This window comes from Dryas octopetala, chromosome 6 (assembly GCF_963921425.1).
Source record: "Dryas octopetala chromosome 6, drDryOcto1.1, whole genome shotgun sequence".
Classification (NCBI taxonomy): domain Eukaryota; kingdom Viridiplantae; phylum Streptophyta; class Magnoliopsida; order Rosales; family Rosaceae; genus Dryas; species Dryas octopetala.
In genome coordinates this window covers 8834468-8850605 of record NC_141371.1, presented here as the reverse complement: position 1 = coordinate 8850605, position 16138 = coordinate 8834468, and the positions used below count along the sequence as shown (strand labels likewise).

The 16138-nt window shown below is 34.7% G+C and overlaps 3 protein-coding genes across 5 annotated transcripts; 2 read left to right on the top strand and 1 right to left on the bottom strand.

Moving 5' to 3' along the window:
• Positions 1 to 148: 148 nt before the first annotated feature.
• LOC147282059 (RNA-binding (RRM/RBD/RNP motifs) family protein) lies at positions 149 to 4744 on the top strand. 3 transcript variants are annotated; one of them, XM_086249078.1, is made up of 9 exons: positions 149 to 276; positions 1274 to 1751; positions 1834 to 1950; positions 2172 to 2312; positions 2478 to 2651; positions 3093 to 3300; positions 3396 to 3571; positions 3920 to 4005; positions 4327 to 4744. In XM_086249078.1, exons 2-9 carry the CDS (start codon positions 1308 to 1310, stop codon positions 4463 to 4465), a joined length of 1485 nt encoding a protein of 494 aa, XP_086105204.1. In that variant the 5' UTR covers positions 149 to 276; positions 1274 to 1307; the 3' UTR covers positions 4466 to 4744. The 3 variants fall into 3 exon arrangements, with proteins under 3 accessions (XP_086105204.1, XP_086105207.1, XP_086105206.1); XM_086249081.1 differs by having other exon boundaries at positions 167 to 276; positions 1299 to 1751; XM_086249080.1 differs by having other exon boundaries at positions 167 to 276; positions 930 to 1751.
• A 970-nt stretch (positions 4745 to 5714) lies between these two features.
• Positions 5715 to 8164, bottom strand: LOC147282058 (F-box/kelch-repeat protein At1g57790-like). Its single transcript, XM_086247220.1, has 2 exons — positions 8048 to 8164; positions 5715 to 7115 (listed from the first exon to the last, which is right to left on the bottom strand). The coding sequence occupies exons 1-2, from the start codon at positions 8074 to 8076 to the stop codon at positions 6017 to 6019; spliced, it is 1128 nt and encodes a 375-aa protein (XP_086103346.1). The 5' UTR covers positions 8077 to 8164; the 3' UTR covers positions 5715 to 6016.
• A 3210-nt stretch (positions 8165 to 11374) lies between these two features.
• Positions 11375 to 15016, top strand: LOC147282057 (subtilisin-like serine-protease S). The gene is made up of 10 exons (XM_086248165.1): positions 11375 to 11451; positions 11544 to 11641; positions 11721 to 11885; positions 12460 to 12571; positions 12716 to 13241; positions 13337 to 13431; positions 13543 to 13785; positions 13884 to 13998; positions 14115 to 14313; positions 14481 to 15016. The coding sequence occupies exons 1-10, from the start codon at positions 11375 to 11377 to the stop codon at positions 15014 to 15016; spliced, it is 2166 nt and encodes a 721-aa protein (XP_086104291.1).
• Positions 15017 to 16138: the final 1122 nt, after the last annotated feature.

Genomic DNA, 16138 nt, shown 5'->3' with positions numbered 1-16138 from the left:
ACTAATATGAGCCAAGATGAGCTGAGCTTTGGGCTGGACGAACTTAGCCCAATGGGCCATCTGTCGTCCATGTGTATGAGATGGTGGGCCTAAGCCCTGACTTACGATCCAGAATCAGAGATTACAAGCCCTTGCTATGTCCGAAATTCGCAAAACGACACTCAAAACTCAAAAGCGATTCCTTTTCGAGTTTTCGTGGTTGGGTTCGAGCTAGTAAGCTACGAGCACCGATTTAGGGTTCCGAGGTCGTACAAATTGTTTCCAGCACCGACTCAGGTACTTCCCTTCTATGAAATTTAACATGGTTTCATTGGATTATTGTTCTCAATATTTTGTTTTTGCTTCTTCTCGTAGAAATACTCGTATTTCTTTTACGTTTCCTAATTTGGATTATACACAAATGTAATTTATTTATAGGTACTTGGGTAGTATTATTTTTATGTGGAAATGGTGCTAGTGCAACATTTTGTTCAAGAAAGTTTGGAGGAAAAATTTTCCGAGAAAAACCAGCTAAATGTTTAATAAGTTCTCTAGTTTTAGGGAAATTAAATCACTTTTAGGTTAGTTCTAGATAGATTTGTGAGTATTATTTACAAATTTTAGAGCTTGAGGCATTTAGTTGTTTTAATTCGACAGAATTGAGTTTCACCCCATTATTTTTTGATTTTCCAATAATCAATGTAATCTTTCTTTATTTCAAATAATTGCAATTTCAATGTGTAGGCGTTGTTAATCTTTTTGTCATATATCAGCCTCTTGGGATTCAAAAATTATCCCAAAAGAGTAAGCTGTTAGGAAACCATGAATTTACCTTTTCAGCTGTGCAGTACAAATATGTTATTGTTTCTTTGATTTCCAACATATAGTATGATTTCTTATTCATGTTTTTTCCTTTTCTTTTTTCCCTCTTTGCGAATGAAATTCTCCAGATAGATAGTTAAACAATTACACCATCCATTTACTTTCGATATCTAAATATTCGAGAAATTCGCTGCTTCATTGTTTATTTCGCCTGCTGAGCATCATCACCCTCTTGATAATCATGCAGAATTCTTCTCTTTTCTGTGTGTAATCTATTACTATTTTTTACGATATGATGACCCCTTAATTGAAAATCATTGACTTTGCAAGTCCTTGAATCCACACCTCATGGCACAGATTCATTCAAAATTCTTACTCTGCAACTTCGTTCGGCCTCTCATGTTGTTTCCACCTTTCCATATCTGTATTCTTTCTTCTGTGAATGCTTCTGGCTACTGTGCTTTCTTCACAGTTGCCTTGCAAGCTTTTTTTTCTAGATATATAAGATGCCGAAAACAAGGGCGAATGCTGCTGGAGATGCACCTGAAAGGCCTGTAGAATCTGAAGAGCGGGTGGACCTTGATGGAGACAATGAACCTGAGGAAACAATAGAAGAAGAGGTCGAGTATGAAGAAGTAGAGGAAGAGGAGGAAGTGGAAGAGGTGGAAGAAGAAGAAGAAGAGGAAGAGGAGGAAGAAGATCCAGAAGAGGAGGTTGAGGAGGAGGAAGAAAACAAGGGAGCTGCTACAAAATCTAATGGACAAAAAAGCGGAGATGATGATGAAGAGATGAAAGTTTCTGAGGCAGAGGAGGAAGAGGAGAAAAAGAAACATGCGGAGCTTCTTGCACGCCCTTCGCATGGGTCAGAGGTGTATCTCGGCGGCATTCCTCATGATGCATCTGAAGAGGATTTGAAGGGCTTTTGTGAATCTATTGGAGAAGTGACTGAGGTAAGTTATACTGTTGATTGTAAAGCTCCCTGCCTGCTGCTTCTATATTTAGGCTGATAAAATCTATATTTGCTGTGAATAGGTTAGAATAATGAAGGGAAAAGATTCGGGTGAGGCCAAAGGTTATGCTTTTGTAACCTTCAGAAACAAGGAATTGGCTTCTAAGGCCATCGAGGAACTGAATAATTCTGAATTAAAGGTGATCTCAACTCACTTTTTGTGAACTCTCTTCCCTAATAATTGCTATTGTAACTTATCAATTCAGGGTTGTGCTGCTGCTAACTTGTGCATCCACATTCATTCATGCCTTTCCTTTTGAGATTTATTACTTAGATCCTATTTAAGTTCTCCTTAAGTTTTCTGGATTATTGAGGTTTTAATTTCTTGTAGCCTTAACTTTCTTTTGGCTCCCTTCTCCAGGGAAAAAAGATCAAGTGTTCAACATCTCAAGCAAAGCATAGGTTGTTCATTGGAAATGTTCCCAGAAATTGGGGAGAGCAAGATATGAAGAAGGCTGTAACAGATATTGGTCCAGGAGTCATTTCTGTGGAACTGTTGAAGGTTTAAGATATACTCTATGATCTTTTATTGAGCTTATTTATGTTATTATATTTGATTTTAGTTAACCCCTGTTTTTGTCTCTTCCAACTCCACAATTTTGCTAAATGTTGGTTTTTCATTGTATCTTGATCTAGTTCTTTTGTTGGTTGTGTCTTATTGATACAGGACCCACAGAACTCCAGTCGGAATCGTGGATTTGCTTTCATTGAGTATTATAATCATGCATGTGCAGAATACTCAAGGCAGAAGATGTCAACCCCCAAGTTTAAGCTCGACAACAATGCTCCAACTGTGAGTTGGGCTGATCCTAAAAACACAGAATCCTCTGCTGCTTCTCAGGTTAGTTATTATGTACTAATGTTTTGGCATTTGTCTTTTTCCTTTCTGTTGGTGGTTGTCTTGTTGCATGCCTGTGTGCTTGGATCTTTGTTACATAGGTGCATAGGGGGTGAAACTGATGGTGGTTTATTTTATTTGAAATAGAATGGAGAATATTTAGCTAACTCGTAGATGTGAATGAGCATTCAACTAGAAAAGAATGGGCATTAGTTGGTCATAAATTACAGTTATTGACACTCCTCTACAGTTTGAAAATGGAAATAGTTTTGCACTCATAATATTTTTTTTGGTTTCTGAATTCTCCATCCGATGATCTCCACCACATTATAACTATGACTTCCATGTGTGGCATTACGACTGTGTAATTGTTTGCTCTTTGCATTGTTACTTGCACTTGTGGATGTTGTTTGAGTCATGACATCTTAATTTTGATTGATTCAGGTTAAGGCAGTTTATGTAAAGAATTTACCGAAAGACATTACTCAGGATCATCTGAGGGAGCTGTTTGAACGTCATGGGAAGATCACAAAGGTGGTTCTCCCTCCTGCAAAAGCAGGACAGGAAAAGAGCAGATTTGGTTTTGTGCACTTTGCGGAAAGGTCATGTGCCATGAAGGCATTGAAGAACACCGAAAAATATGAAATTGGTGGTAATTTTCTAACGCACTTTGTAGCTCAACTTCTCTCCTCAATAGTTAACCCGTTTCCAGGAGAATCTTAATTCATAATCTTCTCTGTTTCATAGGTCAAGTTTTGGACTGTTCACTTGCAAAGCCACAAGCAGATCAGAAGTCTTCTGGAGCGTCAAATCAACAGAAGTCAACCTTACTTCCAACCTACCCACCACGTCTTGGTTATGGCATGGTAGGGGGTCCATATGGTGGCTTAGGTGCTGGATATGGTGGTCAAGGCTTTGCACAAGTAAGATTTAAATTGTAATTTTATCATTGCATGCAATAGACAAATATGGGTCCAGATGGAGTGCCTTATTCCTCGAACTGGCTGGAAGTGGTCCCAGTGTTACCAACCTTGTATTCACAAACAGGATTTTTAGTTGTTTTGTTAAAGGGCATGCGTCCCCAACACAACCCAATCATTAAAACTACATGCCTCTCCAGTTAGGCATAAACTTGAAGGAAGGAAAAATTGTTTATTTAACTTCTAGAGGAGGTTTCCTATGTAGATTGTAGATACTTGATTTATATCGAACTTTCTGCTTTTAGTTCGTCCCTTGATATTTTTGCTGATATAGTTGCCAATTTCTTGTAGCCACTGATCTATGGTAGGGGACCAACTCCTGCTGGCATGGCAATGATGCCTATGCTTTTGCCTGATGGAAGGATTGGATATGTCCTGTAAGTATCATTTTTTTTGTTTGGAATTTGTCGGTTCGTAACTTATTCCCCTCATTTATTGTGTCATTAGACAATTTGCAGGCTTGTACCGATCTGTCTTGTGTTTATTGTCTTATCAAACAAACCACTTTTTACCCGTTTGAAATGCTAATTGTACCTTCATTACAATGACTTTCAATTATCTGTCATTTTAAATTCATAAATCCTCAATGCAACCTGCACATTTATGGTCCTCTTGCATATGAAGTTTTACTCTCTCTGTTTCTTCTAGTGCATATCTACTCTACAACTGAAGCTGAACTTCTGCATTTCTTTCTTTAGGCAACAGCCCGGAGTACAACCACACCCCCCTCCGCCACAGCAGAACCGAGGTGGAAGAAGTGGTGGTGGTGGCAGCTCAAGTGGTGGAAGGCGCAACAATGAGAGCAGTCGTGGCCGCAGTCGCTATAACCCTTATTAATTAGTGAGTTTTGCCTCCTGCTGCTGAGAAAGGGAAGAAGACAGTGTCCGGGCTTGACAATCACTACTTTGGACCTGTGAGGAATGTAGAGATTTGGAACTGTGCTGTTCATTAAATTCAAATCAAATGTAGCTGGTTCATGTGAAGGGGAGAATTACTGGGAACAGATCCACGTGTAATTTTCCTAAACTAAATTAAGTTTGATTAAATTATGGAATTGATATTGGCTCAAATTCTGTTTCACGTTAATCAAGAAGCTGTGAATTCAAGTTCAGTCAAGTTGCATTGCACAGAACCAATCCCAGTTCACTTGTTAGTTCACCAGATTTTTCTCATATTTAATTATTTTGAATTTCAATTCCTACAAATTTAATTACTTGGTAAAAGATTGCTTTCGAAAGGGCAAAATGTTCTAGGACCCAAAAGACAATGTAAAAAATCAATATGAAGATTAGTAGAGATGAAGGAAGGGTCAATTTTTTATTTGGTTACATAATCCTTGAACTATTCTAATCCTAATATGTTTCCCGCCCTAACTTATTATAATCCTAACGTGTTTTTTACCATAACTTATTCCAATCTTAATCCATTTTTTAATCCTCTCTTACTATTTGGGTTAACCCTAAAAACTTGGAAAGATGCTTTTGCCACCTATAATAAGGAGAATTCTAGGGGGGAAAGTATAATGCATGGCCGTTTGGTCTAATGGCCTGAATCTCAAAGAGAGAATGAGAGTGAATGCTGATTGAAGGTGGGCGTATAGTGCAGTGATGTTAGAGGTACGGCCTCAAAAGCCATAAGTGGAAAATCTACATTGAAGATTTTTGTAAATTCCAGAATAAGCAAAGGGGTGCACCATGGAATGATAAGGGTGCAACTAATCTTCCAGAGGGTCCCCACATTTAGATCCTTTATTTCTCCAAGTCATAAACTCTTTGCTTCTTGTCACCTCACAAACTTCCTGGTGTACACAAACTTTTTCATGTATATTTCCCACACATGAGCTGGTACAAAACCAGACTAAACAGTCCCATATACTTTTATATATCTTTGTATAAACTTTAGAAGTTAGGAATGTTGGTGGCCAACTCCCTTCTCGAAGGACTGGATTCTAATTCCATAGACATCCTATTGAGAGTGAAAAGTTCTCTGGGAAGCCAGTCTTGTTTATAGCTCCATAGTCTAGAGATATTAGCATCTTGCACTTGATCTAGTGTAATTGCATTCTAAACATAGCAAAAAAATTGGAAGTTAAAATCCTTTTTCGTTGGATAAATGGATTCTCTGCAGCATACTTGCTCTAAAAGCCTTAAAACATTGAGATCGGATAAACTATAAGATCTTAGAACATGAAGCATTTGTACATACTGCTGGCAACGTTTATGTGGATGATAGATGACTTACATATAAAAAAAGAAACATAAGTTCAGAAGGGAATGAGTTCTTTAAGGAGTATAATTGACCCCATAAGCAACTTGTTACACATGAACCATCTATAGGACAACATCCAATAAATTTGGTACAGACTAAATTGCTTCACTGGAACTTTAATCAAGTGAAGGTTGAGAAGCCTTGAGGTGGTTCAATCCAAATGTTTTTAAAAGGATCTTGCTCTCCCCAATCATGACACTGCTTACGAGGATGGTATCTACAATCATCAAGAGAGTATGAAATGCAACACCTTCCATAGAAACGAACTTTAGAGAAGTAGACACTGTTTCTCATTATTCCAGGGAGGTCAGTTCTTGAATGAGATGTCAAGAAACTAGCAAAGAGTGTCACACCATCAAGGGTTTTCATTTCTTCCCATACCATGTTTGTCTGATCCAGCTTAAATATAATTGGATTTTCACTAGAACATGTATATATAACTAATATGTCTCCTTTATGCTCAGTCATAAACTTGCCCTTCCACCAATTTTTAGCAAAAAAGTTTTCGGGGCATTTGGGTGGAGGAACAGCAAGAACACTCCAAGTATGTTCATGTGGGTTGAAAACTCCTAGCCAACCGGTGAGGCTTAGACAATAAAACAGCCCATTGCAGAAAACAAGCTTGTTCCAAATGCTACTAACAAAGGGCAAACGGTTTTGGAAATTAACAGTAGTCCACTCTGTTGCCCCAGGATGACAAGTGCTAATGGCAACAATTGTCGGACTGATGTGTTTTACCGTAAAAAGTATGCAGCTAGAAGAAGTTGGTGCACAAGAGAAAGCAACTATCTGATAAGTCAACTCGAATCTTGGTACCTTGATCACTTGCCGAGTAAAAGGATTAAAGAAGAACACACGGTGAGATCTGGGTCTATATAGCAACAACCAACCATCTTTAGTGTAGCAGACCCTGGACCCATTCAGCTCAGGTAACTCCAAGGAGTGGATTTTGCGCTGTGATGGATCATAGAATTCGTACAAGTCACCAAATTTTGGAAAGTACATAAGCAATGGTGATTGGTTAACCACCCGCACAGAAATGGCAGTTGAGTGCCATCTCTTGCATACAACAGACACACAAATATTATCCTTTAGACTTAAACGATACATGATGAGTTCCAAAAGTTCTGTAGGAAGGTCTGACCAAGTTTGTAGCTCCAATTTCTCATTCTTCTCCTTGCTTACTCTTCTTTTACTGTTTGTGATTGTTTCAGCTAACCTATACATCATAAAATACTGATTAGTTCTAATACTGAACATCAAATGAAACCCATTGAGATGAAAATGCCATAATAAATTGCAAAAAGGAAATGTTAAAAACGTGTAGTATAAGACAGCTTGGAACCCATGAACATCATTTTGTATTTGAAGGTGCTTTCTATTGCTAATTCAAATTTGTTACCATGTAACAGCAAAACCCACAGAAAATCATAGTTGAGATCAATTAGAAGAATCTCACAGGCAAATATCATAAAGCACAACTATATTCTAACTAGTCAATGATCAAACTATCATAATGCTTTTTTTCATTATTAATGTACAGGATCATATTGGTATTTGTGTTTAAGCAAGTTATGCAAATAAGCAAATTATGAATCTAAGACATAATACACTTATACGGTTATACCAAAAGGAGATAATTTATAATACCCACCAAAAACCCATCTAAATTTTTATAATTGACTTCAACAATTCTCAACAATGAAAGCTATTCCTCACTGATAAACCAATTGGATATTCAATCAAAACCCTAAACTGATCCAACTCCTCACTCTTTATCCACAGATAAAAACTGTTTTTTCAAAATCCCATCTAAATTTTCATAATTGACTTCAATTATCAACAATTAAAGCTTATTCCTGACAAAGACACATTGCGTATTCAACAAAAACCCCAACCTAATCCAATTCCTCACTCTTTAGCCACAGATAACAACTCTTTCTCAAAAACCCATCTAACTTCTCATAATTGACTTCAATTCCCAACAATTAAAGCTTATTCCTGACTAAAAACCCATTGGGTATTCAATCACAAACCCCAAACTGATCCAATTCCTCAAATCCTTAACTCATTTCCTGAAGCCAAAATGAAAAACAATAATAACAAAATATCCAAATTACAAAATGTTAATGAACAAAAATCAAATCTTACGATTTCAGCTTCCTCTTCCTCCCAGCCATAGTGTGAAACCAAATGAAGCCGCCCTTGACACACAAAGAGAAAGAAAGAGATGTTAAAGAGAGGAGAAGGCTGAGAGAGTTGAGAGAAACAGACGGAAGTTATATCACTTGTTCACTACTTGCAAATGAGACTGCCCACGTGTTAGCTGATCAGTCAATCTGAATCGGGTGCATCCGTTACTACACTTAACACAATGAATAGGGCGAATTAGGAAGTGAAAGCTATCATGAAAAGTCATTGACCACACCATGATTGCTATAGAAATATATTTTACTTATATTACGTGGCAGGTTCCTACTGGTTATGTCTCATAAGGAGTTTGGAGGTTTTTCCAGCTGAAGATAAATTCAGTGAAAACACTTCGACTGGTCTATGTGGGTCACAGCGTGAGGAACCCAATAACGTGTTGCTGTGTGCGTGTGCTTTGTCTCCGTGGGACTGTTAGTAAAACATGCAAATTTTGTTTTTGGTAAAAAAAACATGCAAATTTTGTTTTTGGGAAAAAGAACATGCAAATTTATTTTTGGTAAAAAGGACGTGCAATATTTTATAGCTAAATCTTTATTGCCTCCTTAGTCTTTACATAATCCATTAATAGGATACAAGCAGCACCAAAAATTTAGTTAATAATCTCTTGTAAACAAATTAATGTTATAAGTCCGTTATATCCATTTTGGAAACTCAATTTGATTTGACATGTAAAGGAGTGTTTGAGTCAAGTTTGAGTTCAAAAATAATCTTTTTATTATTAAGAAGAGGGGGATCAAACTTACGTGTATAGTGAAACAATTCAACATCTCTTTTAACTGAAATGTCTCAATAACTGTATTTAAAAATAATTTCACATAACACAAATATGCTTAGATATGACATGTTCAGATCTAAATGCAGCACATTCAATAACTTAAAAAATAAATAAACTCCATTTTCACTTTTTCGTTTTCCTTTTACCATAATTTTCTTCTTCTTAATCTTTATCTTTACTTTTACACCAAAAAAAAAAAATAAATAAATCTATATCATTATTGAGAAAACTATCTTTTTTCCTGTTTTGTCATTTCTTCTTCTTGTTAACATGATTTTTCTTTTGCTTCTTAACATAGAAAATGTCAATTACCATTTTACATCGATATAAATTCAATAATTAATTTAAAAACTAAATTAATATAGCAATTAAAATCATCAACTAGCAAACAAAAGATATTGAAATTACTTCAAATATATTACTGAATTACTGGCAAATTCTATGTATAAATATATATATATATAAAATAAAAGACCAATTTAAGTACCTGATATTAGTTTCTTTCAATATCTCACTTATGTATAATTTTTCAGATATATTGCTCTTATTTCCATCTTAAAGGGTCCTATTGCGCATTTCATTCTTACTTTAATATGGTCTTCATATAAATGTGATCACAATATCAAAAAAGAATTTTCGTGAAAAAGATAAGCCACATTTGTATGATTTTGTCATAAAAAGACATGTTTTCAATGCCAATATATACGCACTAGAAAATATATATTAACATGCGTATAAGCATGTGCCGAGAGGTTAGTTTGAAAAGGTCTCAAGTATGAATTTTCCTCCCCCAGCTAAAAAAAAGGATTACTTGAATTATCTTTAGCTTAGTTAAATAAAAGTTCAAAATAAATTTAATTTCCAATAAAACTTTAATCGGCAAAGTCTAAAAAGTAAAAACACAACAAAAAAAAAAAGTGTAAATCAGGCTGGGCCGAGCTGGTCCCAGCTAACTCAGCCCAAATTCCTATCATTAGAGAAAAGAGCAGCCCAACCAATTAAAAAAACGAGAGGGCCCAACTCGTCCAAAATATTAAAGTGATGGCAGAGGCTATTCTGACTACTCTCAATTGCTGAGTTGACCATCCTGACATATATTGGACAAATTTTTCCTATTTTACTATTTCCTGCAAAAAATTATAGAATCATTCAGACTCATTCAGTATTATGCCATCAAAATATACTAAAGAGTTCGGCAGCTTACAGTCGAATATAATAAAAATGTTCGGCAGTATGACTTTTTCATTTACATTCGGTAGTTACTTACAGAAAACTCCGCGAATGTTCGGCAGTTAGGTGCCGAATAATCACAAATATTTCGATAGACAAGTGTCGAATGACCGACGAATAAAAGTGAATTTTTTTATTTTAAGGATAAAATTGAAATTTAAAAATATAATGGTCAACTCAGTAATTTAAAGTGGCCGGAAGAGCCTGGGCCTAAAGTGATGCCACTCCACAATCCTAAAAAATGCAAAATTTTCTATTCACCCAAAAGTTGCCCTGTACTGCTAGTTTCTACAACACACATTTTTGAGAAATATCAAGTTTAAAGAAAATACAAAAAAACCAAAAATATTGCCACAAGTTTCCAGCTCTTAAATATTTTGTCATTTAACATTGGAGAGAGAAATGCTATTAGACTAATAATTAGTTTTTATTTATTAATCAACAACTAATTATCCATGAGATTAATTTAAACTAAAGACCTCCTCCCACAAAAGAGATTTTTTTTGGCAATCCACAAAAGAGAGATTGAACTAAACAGTAACGATCGACTAACAGCTAGTTAATCATCCAGAACAAGAGCACTTACTATTTAAAAAACAAGCTAGTTTATCTTAATTTATCGAAAATATAGAATTTTATCTTAATTTCTTTTAAATCATGGATATCTAGAACAAGTTTTAAGATGTATATAACATCACCTCTCAAAGATAAGGCCAGACCATATAGAGGTTGATTGGGCAAGGACCTATAGTTTACTGAAGTTGATCGTTATTATCAATGCAAATGAAGAAAACGATTGGATTTATCTATTGAAAATTTGAAGTTCTTTTTTCTTTTAATCTAATTAAGAACATTCATTTTATGTATATCTGAATTAATAAACAATCAGAATATTCCAATTAAATTCTTAAAAGAAGAGGCTGCATGAGTCTATATAAGGGGTGTCATTTTTTAAATTAGTTTTCATTCATTTTACTACCAACGTGTGAAATTAAAGTGCATGAATTCATCAATAATGATGAAATTCATTGCTCTTTTAATTTCCTTTTCGCTTTCTATATTTTCAGCTCATGGGTTTAATCGATCTAGCCCCACTGGTTCTTCACTTCATGGATCCAATCTTAAGGTTCTAAGTTAATTTTCAGTATATGCATATTTTTTTGGTTTATTTCTTTGTTTTAGGAATTAAATTTAAATTAAGGTGATGATTCTAAGACTAATTAATAAAGAAATGATTATCGTTGCAGCATTACATTGTTTATATGGGGTCTCACTCGTATCCAAATTCAGAAACTGTCATGACTTATAATCATGAATTGCTTTCTTCAGTCGTGGGCAGGTAAATGTTTTTAATTAAACGAATTATACGTACATATATACATAATCATATTCAATATATTTAAATGAATTATTTATGCATGCCCTTTTCAGCCATTGTAGAGCCAAAAAGGCAATTGTTCACCATTACACTAAGAGTTTTAGAGGATTCTCAGCTTTGCTTACACCACAACAAGTTGAAAATTTAAGAAGTATGTGAAGGTAGTTTTTGTTTACTTTTTGAAGGGTTGGTTGAATTTTGGAGTAACTTTTTTTTGTTTTTGTTTGCAGAAAGTAATTCAACTATTTCTGTTTTTGAAAGCAAGATTTATACTCTTCATACCACAAGGTCGTGGTATTTTATGGACTCAGAGAGTAGGGGCAAAACTATAAATGAATTTTACCGCCGTAGCGAAAACGAGACACATGATGTGATTGTTGGACATATTGATGCTGGTAAGGTTCAATTTTTATTCGTTTATTTTTTTAGGTACATATAATTAAATATCAATGAATTATACTCTTGATACCAAATTATTAATTAATGACAGTCAAAACTTTTTTCAATAAATTAATAAAAATCATATTATATATAGTATGCTTTTAGATTTTTTTGGAATGCTAGCTATATTCTTTTCTCCACTTTCTCCTTATATATATATATTCTCTCTTGTCCTTTCTGATCTGCGGTTTAATTTAATGATCTAAACCGTTTTTTTTAGAACACCTTATAAAAATCATATATATTTGTAAAAAAATCAACCAAATCAAAAATCGTTCAGTCATCTAACATTTATCAAATAAATAGACGAATCTAAAAGCCGTTTATTTATTTGATAAATGTTAGATGACTAAATGATTTTTTATTTAGTCCATTAATTTTACAATGTGGTCAAGATAATGAATATTTCCGATCATAAAATTAGGAGAAGAAATATGATAGAAGGAGAATGTGGAAAAAAAAAATGTAGCTAGCATTTCTCCAGATTTTTTTTTGCGTTCTTTTATTGATTGTTGTTTTAATTGGTAGGTGTTTGGCCCGAGTCAAAGAGCTTTAGTGATGAAGGATTAAGGCCTGTGCCAAAGCGTTGGAAAGGAGAATGTGTTACTGGACAACACTTTACGAAAGCTAATTGTAACAGGTGGATAAATATTGCAAATTAAGATTAAGTAAACAGTTTGTGCTTATCTAATTAAAAGATTAGTACTTTTAATCAACAAGAACAAAATTTAATTTATTTTTTCAGTACACTAATGGTTATTAGTATATATATTTGGTGTTGTAGGAAAATAATCGGTGCTCGTTATTACTACCAAGGATATAAGCATGACTTTGGTAATAGTTCTCTTGGGTCTGGTATATCATCTTCTAGAGATGATTTTGGGCATGGTACTCACACAGCTTCAATAGCTGTGGGTTCAGAAATAAGGGTTAACATTTCAGGACTGAGTAACCATACTCTTCGAGGTGGAGCTCCTCAAGCTCGCATAGCCGTTTACAAAACTTGTTGGCATCATCAGTGTAGTTGTTCTGATATTCTTAAAGCTTTCGACGACGCCATTGATGATGGTGTTGATATTATTACAATGTCAGTCGGACCAAGTAGTCCTCAAAATATTTTTGAAGATTGTTTTGCAATCGGATCTCTTCATGCTTTTCGAAGAGGAATTCTTGTCTCGGCTTCTGCCGGAAATTTAGGGCAGCCAGGAAGTGTTGTCAATATTGCCCCGTGGGTTCTCACGGTTGCTGCTAGTACAATTGATCGTGAAGTTTATGCTTTCGTTCGTCTTGGCAATAACGAAGAAATAAAGGTATAAACTTATTATTTATAGTTTAATTTTTATATTTATATTGGTGTATTTGGAATAATTGCTTAGTAATTAACTGATGTTATAATGAATTATAGGGTTATGGATTAAACATGAACCATTTAAATGGCTCCCATGAACTTGTATTAGCAAGTGATGCTGCACTCTTTGGGGTAGATCCTGTTGAAGCAAGGTAAGGATTCTGCAAAGTAGAGTATTAATTAATTTAATTTTAGCATGCAATCCATTTAATTCTGCACATCTAGTAACTTTAATAATTAATTTTAAATTGTACTATTTACAGTTTTTGTAGAAGTAATACAATCCATGATCTTCTTGTAAGCGGAAAGATTGTGGTTTGTGCCATGGCTAAAAACACTGATGATGTACTGGAGAAATCAAATGTCTTAAAAGAAAGTGGAGCTATTGGAATGATCCTCATCAATCAATTTGATAGTTTAGACTTGTTGATTTCTTTTGCGGTCCCTACTTCGGTAATAAGTCATGGTGAAGGACGAAGACTTTTTACTTATATGAATTCGACAAGGTTAGCATTTCATGTTCATACTTGGGTGGTGTTTTTTTCATCTATAATCACTAGTTTGATTCTATGTTTAATTTTGACCGAGTGTTTTACATTTTCAGTCATCCAACTGCAAGTCTCTTGCACAATCGAGAAGTTCTTGGTACAAAACGTGCACCAAATATCGCAATCTTTTCGTCAAGAGGACCTAATTCTATAATGCCTGACATCATCAAAGTAAGCGTGTTACTTGTTTATCAAAACCATTAAATTAATTTCATAACAATGGCTCATGTGGCCGGGTTGCAAATTTGTTGGTACAAGCTTGTGATTTGTTGCTCATGTGGATGCAGCCTGACATCACTGCACCAGGAGTCAATGTTTTGGCAGCATGGCCACCAAGTGAAAATCAAAGAGCTGATGCACTTTCATTTCGTATGGACTCGGGTACTTCAATGGCTTGCTCTCATGCATCTGGGGTTGCAGCAGTTGTAAAAGCTCATAACAAAAGATGGAGTCCTGCAGAAATAAAGTCTGCATTGATGACAACAGGTTAAATTTGATATTTCAGAAATGCTAGAGGTCCACAAAGTGATACATAAATGGGGTACAAATGTTGGAAAGTGGTGCATAAATGTGGCATAAATAGTTTGATTCTGTTTTTTCTTTTGAGTATATATGTTAAAAAACAAACAAAATTTCATCTATTTCTTATGCAGTTAGAACCAAGGATAACACTGGCCATTTTATTCAGTCCGGTTCAAATGAAGCAACTCCCTTGGACTTTGGATCTGGGCACTTGTATCCCGATCACGCTGTTAATCCGGGCTTAGTGTATGACTTTGACATTGAAGACATTGCTGATTTCTTGTGCTCTTATGGTGCAACTGAAGCTCAGCTACAATTGCTTATTGGGAAGCCTTTAGTGTGCAGACTTCCACCTGTTGCTCCATACAATTTGAATTATCCTTCCATTGGAGTTAGAATGATGAATAGACCAATGTCTGTTTATCGAACAGTCACCTTCAAAGGTGGAAAAGAGGACCGAAAAATATATAAAATTCATATTGAATCTCCACGAGGGGTTAAAGTGAGAGTGGATCCTGACGTTCTGGATTTTTCGAATTCGAAAAAGGCCACTTATAGAGTTGATTTTACTCCAACAGAAGCTCTAGGATATGTCCATGGCAGCATAACTTGGACTGATGGAGAGAAACATGTTAGGAGTCCAATTCTTCTTAATCTTGTTTATTAGTTTCAGCCAGGGAGGTTTCATATATTTAGATTTATAGTTTAGTAGAAACTGGGCTATGGGAAATTATGTGTTTCGGTTTATCTAGAATAGGAATTTGATTTTTGAATTGAACATACCCTAAATTGAGGATCGCGATGGACCAAGTTGGCTAGCTATCTTATCCACTCTTGACTATGATGTAATGTCCTTGAGTTTATGATCAATAGAAGGGGATCTTTCTTATAAACAAAGAATTGAAACTCTACTCTTGAACATGATGTAGATTTTCTCAAGTTTTCTTGTGTTGTATGTGGTGTAGAAGATTTGCATATTTTCCAATTTAGCTTAAAATTGTGTTATTACTATTAATCTAATATATATATATATATATATATATTCTCTTTTACCTTAGAAAATATGACATTCTCTCCTCCACTGCAAACTGAAATTTTCTTCTTCTTAAGATTCAAGATTTAAGATTAATGGTATTGAAAAGGGGAAAATTGTTACTGGGTTGCATACATGCATACCACACAAACACATTGTGTATATATATTGAATTCTCTTGGGCTCTATATTGTGAACTTTCTAAATAGACAAAAAAATTTACCTTCGAAGGTGGAGATTTCAAAAGAATCCATGTTAAACTATCAAGCACATTTTCTTATTATGCTTTAGTGGGCAAGATATGTGTACAGTCTCCTATTAGTTCTTTCATAATTTCATTATGTTATTACAAATAAGGCAGCGCATCTTAAAGCTAACAAATTAGTAAATATATATTTAACTAAAACCGACTTTATTTTTAAATTGAAATTTAACTTATAAAACTGGTAATGGTTACAGTGTTTGACCTAACTTTAGGGCCTGTTTGGGATTGTTGTTAGACACCCAAAAGTTATTGTGGATGACAATTCTAGGTCGAAACTAAGTCTTAGTTCACTGATCGGATTATCTTATAAAATGATAAGTTCTTTGAAAAATATTTGTATGTTTCAATTCTTTCCTTTTTTTCGGGGATAAAGGAGAGATTTTATAGCTAAGAAGTTGATAAATGTCTGTGTATTTCTATATAGGAGATTCTAACTTCTAAGCCATATTTTCGAGTTCGATCACTTGTTATCCATTTTGTTAACTAACAAT